The following is a 14,977-nucleotide window of genomic DNA, read 5'->3' on the forward strand; positions in this document are numbered from 1 at the left end:
CCTCAAGTAGAAGTACTAACATAAATAATTATGTAAGTAAGAGTAAGAAAGTATCCAAATAAAAGAGTACTCATATAGTAACTCGTTACTTTCAAAAATGACATAAAGGACGTTAACTTCCCTATATTCCATTACATAATACACATTTAACATGTATTACAGAATTATTATTATTATTTTTATTATTATTATTAATGGAATTCTATCATCATTCACCATATTGTTGTTCCAAACCCATATGACTTTCTTCCATGCAACACAATAAGCAGATTTTAGACAGAATGTTAGCCTGAGACACCATTTACTTTCAGTGAATGTGTTTTTTTTTCCCCATAATTTTGAAAGTGAACGGTGATTGAGACTGTCAGTCCCTAACATTCTGTCTAACATCTTTTGTGTTCCACTGAATACAGAAGGTCACATGGGTTTGGAACAACATGAGGGTAGGGAAATGATGCTAGTGAGTATTAAATTATGGCTGAGCTATCACTTTAACAGGATAGTTCACCCAAAACTGAAAATTCTCACATCATTTACTCACCCTCATGCCATCCCAGATATGTATGACTAACTTCCTTACTTCTGCAGAACACAAATTATGATTTTTAGAAGAATATTTCAGCTCTGTAGGTCAGAACAATGCAAATGAATGGGTGCCAACATTTTGATGCTCCAAAAAGAACATAAAGGTGGCATAAACGTAATCCATAAGACTCCAGTAGTTAAATTCATATCTTCAGAAGTGATATGAAAGGTGTTGGTGAGAAACAGATGAATATTTAAGTAATTTTTTGCTAGAAATTCTTCTCCCTGCCCAGCAGGGGGCGATATGCAGAGAAGAATGTGAATCACCAAAAACTCAAGAAGACGAATGTGAATGTGATCTGTTTCTCATCCACACCTATCACATCGCTTCTGAAGATACTGATTTAACCACTGGAGTTTTATGGATTATTTTTATGCTGACTTTTTTTTTTTTACTTTAAAATGTTGGCACCCATTCACTTGCATTGTATGGACCAAAAGAGCTGAGAAATTCTTCTAAAAATCTTCATTGTGTTCAGCAGATGAAAGTAAGTCATATACATCTGTGATACTGTAGCATGAGGGTGAGTACAATGATTAGAGAATTTTTATTTTTGGGTGAACTCTCCCTTTAAAGGCTCTTGTCAGATCTAGATGAATTTGTCAATAAGAAGACAGGTTTGGAAAACTTTCTAGTAATTATTATGGTGAAAATGTGAACAATGTCCCACAGGGACATTATATATAATGCTGAAATATAAACCAAAGCAAGATCATGCTTTATTAATGACTACTTTCGCTATTTCATAGCTTTCAAAAGTCCTGCGTGGATTCTTAGTTCAGTATAGTTACAGTTTATAGTGTCAAAAAATTAATAAATAATTAGTTTTGTACATATTACCGCTGCTCCCTAAATGAAGAGCGTAGCCTGTGTAGGGCACCAACCCCAGTCGCGCAACACTCTTCGCTGTACGATCGCCTTGCGCCTGCACATCTCAAAGCATTTACACTTAACTTGGATGTTTACATGAATTTATACAGTTAACATTTTCCAGCTGGAGCGTTCAAATTTGGGAACAATTATTTCCATGGTTCCTGTCTCAATATCTTCGCTGTCCAATCACCGATTTTATTTCTGAAAACTGCCAGATAATCATGACAATATACTAAAAGTACATATGGTTGGTTAAGGGGTTACTGGGCATGAATAATAAATGTATCGTCATCAGCGTCATCCTCCATTTGCCTGAGCGGAGCCAGAGAGGATATCATAGGAGATTACCTCCAGTGTTGGACTTACTGCTTCAAATTGAAAACTGAGGCGATCTTTCGAGGTAATCAAGTTATTTAACATGTGTTGTCAATATTGTCTATTGAAAGTCATAACATTTTAGTTACGAAGCATTTATTTGTTGGAGTAACGCTAGTTATTTCTGGTAAAAAAAGACATGACCGTCGGTGTTCATCGGACAGGCAGCTAGCCTCCATTTCTAAGTAAATTTCTGTGAAACTTGCTAAATAAACATTAGCCAGCAATACTATGTACATTTTTAGCTAAATATCAATAACTTTTTTGGCCAATTTTGTTGCTTGTGAAAAATCCGCCTGAAGTAATGTGAGGCAGAGAGCAGACGCTGTTCAGACCTTTTTTTTTTTAATGCTGTTCAGACCTGTCTGGAAACTGGCCTGCTAGTTAGATAAGTTATCTAGCTTGTTGATTTTTACATGTAAAACAACAAAAAATGGAACATATCTTTCTATAATTTAGCAGAGAGCCTTACCAATCCATCACACAGACATGATTTTAGATTGTGTGTAGCTTCCTGTTCACAAGGAAAATGTGATAGGGCTGTCTGCAATTGGACATTCTGCTTAGTCTGCAAGCCTTTGGTGACTATTCAGTGTATGGATTTGTGAAGAACACACTGCTGGCTACCAACTGTGTACTTTTTTTCTGTTGTAGAGGTGGAAAGACTATGGCTCCCTGCTTTTGAGGGCATGAGCACACAGGAGGAAGATCTGCTGGACCAGGAACTACTGCAGGAAGACCCGGACCACAAAGAGATGGAGGATGAGATGGAACCTGATCCCCAGCCAAGACCATCAGCTGGGTATATATGAATGTGTATGTATTCTTTGTTTCCATTTCCCATATGACTGATACTCACAGTAACACTAACACCATTACTCATTATTTTGGGTATGGCTAGCCATTCTCGCACAGGTCCCAAGTCAGCTAGAAAGCGTAAATGCTTCCCTGACTCTGTTTCTTATCCCTCGTACTCTGACATCGATTCACAGGCACCAAAACCTCTCCCATTTAAGCCTAGCCGTCCATTTGGTATTGACTTAGGTAGCGTGCATCAGGCTGTGCAGTCAACCTCCAATATGATGTTGCGAGAAATTGACTTTTTCATGCTGTTATTTACTCAGGCTGTAGTTGCTGAGATATGCAGCTTTACAAACCATCAGGGGTGGGAGCTCGTCCTAAACTGTCCATCATATTCCAGTTACCAAGGAGCTTGGATGGAGGTGACCCCCGATGAATTTTAAAAATTTCTTGGGTTGGTCATTTACATGGCGTTTTCAATTCTCCCTGATTCTCATCGTCATTGGGGTTCGTGGGCGAGGGGATTTATGTCACGTGACTGCTACAAGGCTCTTTTAGAAGCTCTACATGTTGTAGACCCTACCACAGAGGATAATCAGGATCGCCTTAGGAAGTTGTGTTATCTTATGGACCACCTCAAACAAAAATGCCAGCAGCTCTTTCAGCCTAACCAAAATCTCGCAATAGATGAACATGTGGTCAAGTCTAAAGCTCAGTCAGGATTTAAACAATACATGAAGGGCAAGCCTACTCGGTGGGGTTTTAAATTATGGGTAATTGCAACATCAGACTCAGGGTATACTCTCGACTTTAATGTTTACACAGGTAGTCATGATGGGCATGTCACTGACTTGGCCACCAAAGTAGTTGAATCATTACTGCAGCCATTCAAAGACCAGGGCCACGATGTTTGGTTTGACAACTTTTACACGTCCCCAGCTCTTATGGTTAAGTTGTTAGAATTGGGAACTACTGCCTGTGGGACATGCAGGGTGAATCATAAACTGTTTCCTGCAGAATTTAAAGACATCAAAAGATGGGAACGCAAGACAGCTCGTGGGGTTATGAGGTGGTGTAGGATTGAGGGGAATATACTTGTAATTCAGTGGAAGGACACGCGTGCAGTTACATGCCTCTCCAATTTCCACAATGCGAATGGCTCAACCGAAATAACTAGGTTTTTAAAAAATGATGGTGACTGGACAAAAGAAGTAGCCCTCCAGCCCACTGTCATCAGCGATTAACAAAAACATGGGCGGTGTTGATAGGTCAGACCAAATGACAAAATCTTACGACGTCCTACAAAAAACTCAGAAGTGGTGGAAGATGCTTTTTTTCCCCCATTTCATAGACATTGCCGTCGTCAATAGTTTCATATTGTTTAAGGAATGGCAACACATTCATGCGGCACCAGGGGATGAGCGAAGACCGGTGAACTTAACCCAGATAGATTTCAGAGAAAACCTGGCTCGTCAGCTGGGAGGTATCGATATTCACGCAAGTTTCCCTTTGCATACACTAAAGCCTGTAATCCCTCCTTCATCATCACTCCACACAGCCCATGACCCTAAATTAGAGGAGTCCTCTAAGAGATGTTGGCTATGCTATAGGAAAAGTAGGACTGAAATAAAACAAAAGTAGCTTGTTACACGCCAGAATGTAATGGCAAAAGACTTTGCTTGGTTCGCGATAGGAACTGTTTTCAGTCTTGGCACTTAGCTGAGTGTGACCAGTTTTGTGAAGAGGCCTAGGTAGGGCTGTGTTTACTGGTGTTGTTGTCCTCCCTCTCCCCTCTTTTCTCCCTCTCTTCTCTCCACAGGTATTGCAGTTGTTGAGTATTTATTAATTTATATATATTCTGTTCCTGCACTCTTTATTAAAAATTTATTTACTGTAGATAGTTCGAAAGTTTGATTTTGTATGTTTTGCTGTGTAATTTGTGTGTAATTCTAATGTTCAAATTAAATAAAGTGTGTTTTATTGAACACATAAAATGTATATTTCAGTGTTTGTGTCCTTCAATTTCAGATGCAATCTCAATTTATTATTACAGGTGCTCAAAAGGAGTATTTGAGGAGTGGTCATGTGAAATGTATCTTAACATTCTAAATGTTTGTTTTATTCCGTTTTCCCACTAATCACTAGAATGGTCATAACTTTTAAACAATAGATAATATTTCTAGTCTGTCTTCTATTCTGCATTGCCCACAAAATTATATATATTTCATACACTCTAAGTTTCCCTCTAGCTTGTAATTAAAATGGTTGAAAATGCAGCTGTCTGATGAAGAATGGTGGCCGGAGAAGATTTTTGTAAAAATTGCTGTGTGAAATCTTATTGATAAAGGATGATTAGCCTTAAATAATCATACATATATTTATATCATTTGAAAGCCCTAGTTCTTCTCTTCAATATGGTATATACAGTTCAGGTGAGTGATGTTATATGAATATGAATGTAATATGAAAATGGATATGAATATCATATTCTGGCACAGAATGGAATTTTCAGAATTTTGGGCTCAGGCTTTAAAGGGTTAATCAGCCAAAAGTAGCTCCGATAGATTCCAGTACCCCCACGAGGGCACAGGGTAAATGCATAAATACTGCTCATGACATGTGGGACGTGGGATGTGGGACAAAGCGCAATGATATATTGCTGCACTGATTTAAAAATGTACACTTAAAAACTTATGTCATAAGAACCCATATTTACAGAATCACCCTGAAAATGACCATCACCATGTCACAGAAAAGCCAGCGTTATCATTCGAGCCACAACTTACTTCAACAACGTGCTGCCTTAAGATGAAGCTGCAATCTTAATCTTGAAATATATGGTGTTAATGAAGACATTGCATGACAAAACTATTATTTTTTCACTGTGCGGAGCAAAGAAAGTGTTTCACTTTGTTTGAAGAGCATGAAGCAGCAGCAGTGATGGAATCGGCTTCAGTGATATTCTGTGACAGTGTGCGCAGCTGTGAACTTCTGCTGCCGTAAAAGTCCCATTCAATAATCTCTCAATAAATTATGCATTAATTAAAATTAAAACCAGTAATGTAACAACAGGAACTTCACCCGTTGTAATGAAGTAAATGTAAAAAAATGTAATTAGAAATTTACTTGAGTGAGAGTACAAAGTACCCACTTTTAAACCTTCTCTAAAAGTAAACCTTTCCCAAAAAGATCCTCAAGTAAATATAATGTGTTACTACCCACCTCAGGCAAAAACCTAGTGTTTACATCACATTTTAAAGGACAAATTATTGCTTTAGTCTGACTGATATTTTAGTCCGAATTTTTACTTTAGTTTACTTATTTTTCAAAGTCACATTGGATAAAAGAGTCAGCTAAATGACTAATTGGACCAACACATTACTTGCAATTATTTCCTAGCTGTTTACTTTTTTTTAAAAGTTTTATTATAATGGCAGTGAATCTTATCCTTGTGCACTTGATTTAGTTAAAACATTTGTTTCATAATATAGACAAATCTGTAACTCACCTCTCATTCCACTGCCCTCCTCATGGAATGTACTACGGAGAGCGGCGTGCTCCTCCAGGTGCTCGCTGCCTCCACTGCCCGAGGATGCAACGCTACTCTGAGGAGAGAGAGGGGCGTGGTCGGGGGCTGGCCCACGGGGACGCAGGTCCTCCTGAGACAGCCAGCCGTGCCCCAGAGGCTGGTTTGATCCACCACTCATCGGAGGGGTCAGAGACACTGAACGCCTCAGAGGACTGTGCTGCCCACCCGGCAGAACTGTGAGAAAAGACAAATGCAGTGAAACTGTGAATCCAATGTAGGGGCCCTCCTTCTGGAAAAGTCAGGGCATTTAACATTATATTTTCAGCAGCTTAACATACATCAACTATTTAAAACATTCTATTTTCTTTCTAGTCAGTGCATACAGTAGGAATCTGGGGCCAGTGTAGTAATAGCTCTAGAATATCTCTATACAATGGGATACCCACCTTTAAAGGGATAGATGACATGTAAATGAGTAAATGAGTAAATGAGAGAATTTTCATTTTTGGGTGAACTCTTTAATCTAGGCAATCGTTCCATCCTAATACAATTTTGAATCGCTTTCATCCTCTCTCTCCTTGTTTTTACACTTAGTTTAATTGCTTTTTTCACATTGTATTATTTGGCTCTGAATTGCTTTATGTTTGCATCATCAATACGAGTCCCACTGTTAGTATTAACGGCAGGTGTTTACCTCTGTAGCTGGGTACTGAGGATAAGGAGAAAGCTGGAAGTATTTCAGTACTTTTATGGGAAGTATCCCCCAACACATACAAAATGGCAATTGCATTTGTCTGCCATGGAAACATCACAACAGACTAGAGGTAGACCAGTACAGTATATCGGCTTTACAGATGAATCGGTGCCGATAGTTGCTTTTTGAAACTATCGGTTATCGGCAAAATGTATGCCGATAGTTGCCGTTTTTTTTTTTTTTTTTACTCCTCCGTGTTCCTCTGGCCGGCACTTTTTTGATTAGTTGATCAAGTAATCTAAATTGAAGCGAGGGCATGTAAAGAAAAATGTGACTAAATGGAAACATATCCTATCAGCACATACTTTGTGTCTCCAACTTCATATTTTGTGAATAATAATAAATCCTTATTCTTCTTTAAACCTCATCTGGTTAAATATATATACAAACTCTTAATCGGGTGAATATATAAACTTTAAAAAACCTTAATTTATAAATTATAAATATAAAATACATTTTACAAAGCCAAGTTTCCGTCATTTCAAAATAAGTGTCCCTTTTGTGTTCTGGGCTTGTTTACAGTTAAAAGTCCCACATTATGCACCAAATCTCCTTTTGTTTGTTATCATTGGGATTTTGGTTGAACAATAAACTGAATCTGGGATTTTATTCATTTTGGACTCTTGTAGCCTCTATGCCTGTGCCCATTTTAGTATAGTAATTTTTTTTTTAACATTCTTCAAATCGAATGTAAAAACTATAGGCAGATTAATCAGTTATCTGCCTTTTCCACCACCTTTGTTATCTGTATCGTCAAAATCCACTTTCAGTTGACCTTTACAACAGACAAGCAGCAATGAGAAATGCATTATGCAAATTGTACGTCATCAAAAGCAGTTAACTTTCACTAATTAGACCTACACGGTACCAAAAGCTCTAGTGCGAAAACACCCTTCAAGTGCAATATGTCTGACTAACAGCTTGTGTAGCACTACACTGCTTTAGTTAAACTTCAACCAACACAGGTTTACTTGTTTCATCTCATGGGGGTAAACCTGGCACAGCCGAACCTGGCACAGAGTCTTTTCCATTGCACCTACTAAACAGGTGAGCCTGTCTTTTTCTTCTGGAACATTCAATACCATCACCAGACGGATGAGGGGAAATAGGAAACAAACAGAATGAGATGGAGCATACATGTTATAGGCCGTGTGGAGTCTGTCCTCTCCTCCTATATGTGGCTGTAAATGCTTGGACTATGTATAGGTCTTCGTGGGCTAGTTTTAAATAGGTGCCCAGCTAACATTACAAGTTCCAGTCTCTAAATATTAGCCATTTTCCCTAAATACAGACCCCCACAAATGATACCTTACAAGGGAAGAAATGCAATGGTATGTGGTGCTGGTGAGGGAGGTACTATGGGTGTGTGAGAGGGTGTCTGTGTGTGTATGTTTCTTCAATTTTATCAGTCCCCTTTCATGATACAGATGCTCATTCATGAGTTGAGTTGAATTCCAAAGGGGATCTTATTTCATGTCACATTTTGTTCCTTGTGAAGGTGGCATTTACCATTGATTCTTTCTTTAATGCCTTACTTTACAATCATAGATGAGGTTGTCTTAAAGGAAGTGGTTTTGCATTTATTTCACTGTTTACTCTACATGGACTAACATCAATCAACTAAATAAATGGTTCAACTATATAATAGTGTTACCCTACACTCTTAAAATTAAGGTTCCAATTAGAACCAAAAAAAGTTCCACATCAATATCTTTTTTAATACCCAAAGAGCCATACAGTTAACCCAAGAACAAAATACAGTGAAAAATGGTTCTTGGTAAGAGGACGGTTATTTGAAGGTGCTGCAATGAACCATTGAAGAACCTTTATTCTTAAGTGTGTAACCCTTACTCTAACTCATTTAATACAATGTCAAAGATGCCAGACAAACTTCTGTTTTTAAACAGCTTTAAAGCCTACAACCTCAGGTTGCTGGAGCCGAGTTGTGAACTAAGTCCTTTGTGCTGCTGAAACTCTAAGCAGTCAAAAATAAAGAGGATCTGGTGGAGCAGTGTTTTAAATGTCCTCTTATTTATATCCTCAGCTGTCTCCTTAATCAGAAAAAAAGACCCTTGCATTCTTAGCTGGAAATATCCAGCTTTGACCACAGATATGTTCAATCTGAATATCTTTGTTATGCCCTCAGCACGGCACAGCTGCACGTACACATTTTTTCCTCTCATTTCGTGGGCCAAGACCTTGGAATTTGGTCACTATCATTGTTCTGAACACTCCTCTGCATAAGAGATAAACTTGAAATGATAAGTAGAACATCTGAACACTTGCAGACACTTCCAGTGGAAGGTCATGACCTAACTTAAGAGGAAATGAGTGGGAATTTGAAAGGTGTCTTTGAACGTGCGGTGGGTGATGCTGGGTCAGAGTTATGTCAGTGCTGAAGGAGTTGACAGCTTGCTAGTCTGGATCTACAAATGTTTTAATCTCACTAGCTGAAGACATTTTCATACACTAAACTACTTCCAAAACAAATGTCAACTTATATTAAACAGTGTGGTTATAGACAGACTAAACAACAGGAGTCAGATGGTCCTTAAAACCATCCCGTGTTAATCCCAAGGAGACAAATAGTCCACTCACTTGTGTTGGTCCCGCTGCTTGTACCCACAGCGTTGATTGTAGAGGGCACAGAAGATGATGGGTACAGTGAGAGGTGCCCGTTTTCGCAGCTCTGTTGCTGCTGCTGCCAACTTCCAAGTCCAGAGTCTCTTGAGCTCTGCCAGCCATTGAGGCGGTCATCTGAGCCATAGCGTTGATGATGGGGGTAAAGATGAGGAGGTTGCCCGTGGTGAGATGAAGGCGCTCGCTCCAGGGAGTCTCCAGCTACTCGTGCAGCTGCTCGTTCTTCAAGGTGGTTGAGCCAAAGGGCGAGGTTCGCCCGGTCTTCGAGGGAGGTTGCAGGGTGGATGAGGGCGTAGGACAGAAGCTGCCTGCTTTCCTCAAGGTGACGGCCATGTTCGATGGTGTGCCCCAAGATCTTTGGCAGAAGACTCATGTACTCTACTTTGGCCTCGGCATTGCCTGGTTTAAGGAGAGGCAGATGGGTGAGAACCAGAGAGATGACCCGCTCTTTTGGCTCACTCTGCCACTGACTGATCACCACTGCAAAGAAGAAACATAGGAATAGGTTAGCATAGTTAATAGAAAAAGACTCTCAATTGACAATTGAAATGCTAAACAAATTACTCATACGTGTACTCAGTTGCGGATTTAGGCATGGGCAACATGGGCAGCCGCCTGGGCCGGCACGTTGCCATGGGTATCACGGGGAGCTTGCCACAAATTTTGTTGCGGGGGTTGCTGCCACTGCATGTACTAAGCAAGCATGATCTGAAGTTTTCACTGAAAGCGAACCACATTTTAAGTCAAGAAAAAAGACAAAACATAGCTAATCAGAAAATATTTGATGATTGGGATTTTGGATCAATGAAATGGTACTGTGGGCGGGACTACCTAGCATGAGGATCCTAGCATGTCAGGATCCTGTCACTTTGTCAGTCTGGGTTTTTGTGGTGACAGGATCCTGACACTCTTGTTCTGTGTCTGTGTTGTGTTTAGTTTTTTGTCTCTGTGTGAGCGCACGGCTTCGGGTTGTGGTTTCCCTGCCGTGCGCTCTTCGGTCGGTTCTGTGGTTCATGTTCGGAGTGTGGTGTCTGGATCCTGACTCTCCTGTCCGGTTCGGTTTCGGTTCTGATGTCGGGATCCGGACACTCATGCTCCATGTCTTGTCTTTTATTGGCGTGAGTGCATGCTGCCAAGATGACATAAGAGCAATGCACGTCAATTGTTTGTGTCTGTCTCTCGCGACTGCGGGTGCGTTTCGCAAGCCACCTTCACGTTGTGCTGGGGTTCGGTCACTTCTGTCTTAGATGTTGGTTTTATTTGTGACCGAACTCTCGCACAGGTGTCTTGTCTCGTTTTGTCGACTGTTGCGTGCATCGCGTGGTGTTTGCCTCGCGATATACACTCAGGCTTTGTCTAGTGTGAGAGTGCATGGCAATGCCTAGTTGGCGTTGCCGTGCATTCTCTTGTCTTGTCTGTCGGTTGGCATGAGTGCATGTTGCCTTATTTTCCTGGCGATATGCGCTAGTGCCATTCGGGTGTTTGTGTTTTGTGAGAGCACTTGGCTTTGTTTTGTTTCTGTTTTGCCTCGTTTCTCTCAGTCCTGCGTCATACCCCGAGCCCATTATCAGTTAATTTGTCTCACCTGCCCTGCCTGTTAACCTGCTGATTTCTCTCCCTATTTTAGTCTCCTCGTGTTCGCTGTCCTGTGACAGTTAGTCTTGTTCTCTCATCCTGTCAGTCCTGTGTTTTTGCTCCATTTTTATCCAGCACAGCCCATCTGTGTGATTACTGCCCTGGTCCTTGTTTTTTCCCTACGGGGTGGTTTATGTTTTTTGGCTTTTTTTTTTTTTTTTTTTTTGGTATTAATAAAATATTTTGTTTCACTCTGTGTTTGGGTCCTGCCTCTGATAATCATGACAATGATGCAGCAATAACAGAAACCAAGCGACTGGCAAAATGCCTTAAGGCCGAAACATACTCTACGTTAAGTACATGAACACAAATGCTTCTAGGTACACAAGTTCGATTTCGTGCATTGTTGCATTTCAAAATGTGTCAGATCTCAATTCATAAACAAACGCAAGCACGTGGTAAACTCTTACTGTTGTCATAAGGGGCGCAATTGCGGACATATAACACTTTAAAGACTTTTTTTTGCTGGGTAAGAAAGGTAAAGTCCATGTTTATAGCTAATTTACCTGATACAGCTTAATGGCCCAAACTTTGAAGTTAACTCTATCGAACCCTTGAGCACTGAGGTTTGTTTCCACCACAGTAACACAAAAAGGCACACTGAGCATGTTCAACCAGACTGCGTGTGTTGCCAATGCGTTGGCTAAGTGCTCGAATCTGCGTATAAGTACTTGCATATACTATGTCTCTGGCCTTTGTCATGGTCATATCTGGTTAGGACAAAAACTGAATTTAACATGGATGTGATTTATCGCTCGATGCTGGTAAGGACAAGTTGTTACACCACTGTCAAAATAACAATGGCACTAATGAAGTTGCAACTCAATACAACATAATCCTGAGTTGGAGGATGAAGCAAAGTCATACCTGTTTTTCACTCTTCTTTTAAAATAGCTTTCACATTTGAAATATTTGATGAGGACACTATTCATAATCAGGGTCCTGCAACCTATTGTAACATACATCAGAAATGAATGATAGCAACTACAGACACTTTGAGGTCACGGCAGAGGCTTTGTCCACCACCAATAATAGAGAACGCTAGCCGCAGAGTGAACTCCTGGCATCTCCAGATCTGGGTCTATGACTCACTTCTTCTCTGGGTCTGATTCACTTTGGGCCTAGAGCCTCAAATGGGATCCAAGAATTGTTTCTTAATGACCTAAAAATATCCGATTATGGTTCATGAGTTTCTGCCATGTAAAGAACATTACTGTATAACAATGATCATGTTAGATCAAATCATGACTACAAGATCAAGACACATGGCAATTTCGATTATTCTTTGTAATGTTATAGTGTAACGGGATGATAAACTATGTTTAACTGCAAGACTATCTGTGTGTATATGAGAAGAGATGTTTCAGAGGTCTCCTATCATGTTTAGTTCATACCAATGTCACTCTAAAGAGGATGCACTCAGATTTGAGGAAGAGTGGGTACCGATGATAAAGTGTCTCTCTCAGAGTCTTTTTCAGGCACTTCCATTTTTACTGATGGGCCACCAGGCTACTAGAGGGCAAGCAGAGGAACTCAGCACACACCCACTAGTGGTCAGTACTTTGAGAATTGGGCTTTGGTGCCGTTCAAATACCATTTAAATCAGTCAATAAGAAAATATGTAGTTATTCATCATACTTTATACACAAGCGACATACCGTACACTTCTTATAGGGACAATGCCCATGGAGTAACCTGGGCTTAAAGGGAAAGTTCACAAACTACCGCCATTTTTAAAGGCTATTAAAACCAATCCAGGAGTTAGAAAAATTGGACAAAATGCTAAGAAACACAGAAATACTGTTCATAAATTACACCCAATGAGTATATATCCACCGCTGTGTCATCACACAGTTCTGTTCAGTTCGTGCTTTGCCAGAGGTTGAGATGAGTTTATCTAGTAATAAAGTCCTCATGACCCTCAGTAACACTCCACTACTATAATTTGCACCTAGCATTCAACTTGGCCAGGATCCTGCTCTACCTCAGTGGTTGCCAGCTCCTCTATGGCAAAAAAACTCCCACACTCCTCCATCATTACACAGTTCTTCCTTCGCTCCACCCATCCAGCTGGATATAGAGGGAGTGCTACTGCTAAAACAACGCAGCCTACTCATCTCAGGGATTCTGACTTCCTCTGGAACCATCCCCCCTTTTACTTCCGTCAGAATCTGATCATAGAGCTTGTCCTCTCGCTCTCTCACACTCACACTCTCTCCCTTTCTATGTGGCTCGTCACTGAATCCAACATCTGATGTTTTGCAAGAAAAGATTCTGCAGATTTTGCAAAACTGTTAAACTTTGTCTCATGAGTCAGCCACATGTGAAAACTGAATTACACGTTTACAAATTTCTTTCATTACAGAAAGATGTGCTTTGTACTGCAGACCATTGATTTTAATACGTTTACACTTCTCATCCATACTGGAACAGCGGTTTTCTACACCAAAAACGGAGACCTTCAGAAACACTTTCCTTAACCACAAACTTTGTAAAAAATAAATAAATAAATAAATAATACTTTTTTTTTTTTTTTTGAGGAAATTGAAAACTGACTTTTCAAACAAAAACGAATAAGTGTAGATGTGGCTGTAGGTCAAGGGTAACATTTCTGGAGGTATATTGTATTTTTATTGATAACGGATAAACTAAGACCTCCAAAGCTGCTTAATGCAAATTGGTTCTCATCCAACTTCTCAAATCGACAGCAGTTTGTCACTATCGGTGAGGCCAGGTCAAGAACGTCTGTAATCTCCTGTGGTGTTCCTCAGGGATCTGTTCTGGGTCCCACTCTATTCATGATTTACATGCTCCCACTTGGTGAAATCCTCTGCAAAAATGCCATTAATTTTCACTGTTACGCAGATGATATCCAGTTATATTTAAAATCCACTACCAGTACCCCCTCAGCTCTAGCAAAATTGCTGCCTTGAGGAGATTCGAATCTGGATGTTGAAAATGTTTCTGTTGTTGAACAGCTCAAAAACTGAGGCCAAGTTACTTGGCACCCCCCAACAAATTACTGCTGCAGGCCCTCATTCCTCTTTCAACTGTATTAACAAACTTGGGTGTTAAGCTTGATAACTGCATGAACTTCACCGGTCATATAAAAATGGTGTGTAAAACAGCTTATTTTTACTAAAAAACATTTCCCATTTTAGGCCATCTCTCAGTCTGGGTGACGCAGAAAAGCTCATTCATGCATTTGTGTTCTCTCATTTGGATTACTGCAACGCTATCTTGTGTGGCCTGCCAAAGAAAGAACTTAAAAAGCTACAGATGTTTCAAAACAGCACCGCCAGAGTTCTCACTATAACAAAAAAAAAACAAAAAAAAATCCTCTCATATGACTCCAATACTGGAATCATTACACTGGCTTCCTGTTAAATCTAGAGTGGACTATAAGGTGCTCTTGCTTGTGTTCAATGCCTTACATGACATGGGCCCTTCCTATTTGAACGAACTCATAGTGGTCCAGACTTCGGCTCGTTTATTAAGGACTACCCAAAACTCAGCCCTCCATGTTCCCCGAACTAGACTTTGTACAATGGGCGATCGAGCTTTCTCAGTGTATGGTCCGCATACTTGGAATCCTTTGCCTCCCCATCTTCGCAATTTAGACTCTGTGGAGGTCTTCAAGAAGGATTTAAAAACCTCTCTCTTCAAACAGCTTTCCCTACCCCTTAACTTTTTATTTTTATTTTGTACATAGCCTATTGTAAAGCGCTTTGAGATTGCTTTGCAATGTAAAGCGCTATATAAAATATATTATTATTATTAACAA

The 14,977-nt window shown here is 40.0% G+C and overlaps 1 protein-coding gene across 2 annotated transcripts in view; it reads right to left on the bottom strand.

Annotated features, from left to right (window-relative positions):
• The window catches only part of LOC127455432 (protein Smaug homolog 1-like), a 181,351-nt gene that overhangs the window by 133,969 nt on the left and 32,405 nt on the right, over positions 1–14,977 (bottom strand). For both annotated transcript variants that reach the window (XM_051723346.1, XM_051723345.1), the window contains exons 3-4: positions 9,517–10,038; positions 6,144–6,398 (exon numbers count right to left, since the gene is read on the bottom strand). In XM_051723346.1, coding sequence (XP_051579306.1) covers positions 6,144–6,398; positions 9,517–10,038 — 777 coding nt within the window. The remainder of the gene's footprint in view (positions 1–6,143; positions 6,399–9,516; positions 10,039–14,977) is intronic.

The sequence above is a fragment of the Myxocyprinus asiaticus genome, chromosome 17 (genome assembly GCF_019703515.2).
Source record: "Myxocyprinus asiaticus isolate MX2 ecotype Aquarium Trade chromosome 17, UBuf_Myxa_2, whole genome shotgun sequence".
Taxonomy (NCBI): Eukaryota; Metazoa; Chordata; class Actinopteri; order Cypriniformes; family Catostomidae; genus Myxocyprinus; species Myxocyprinus asiaticus.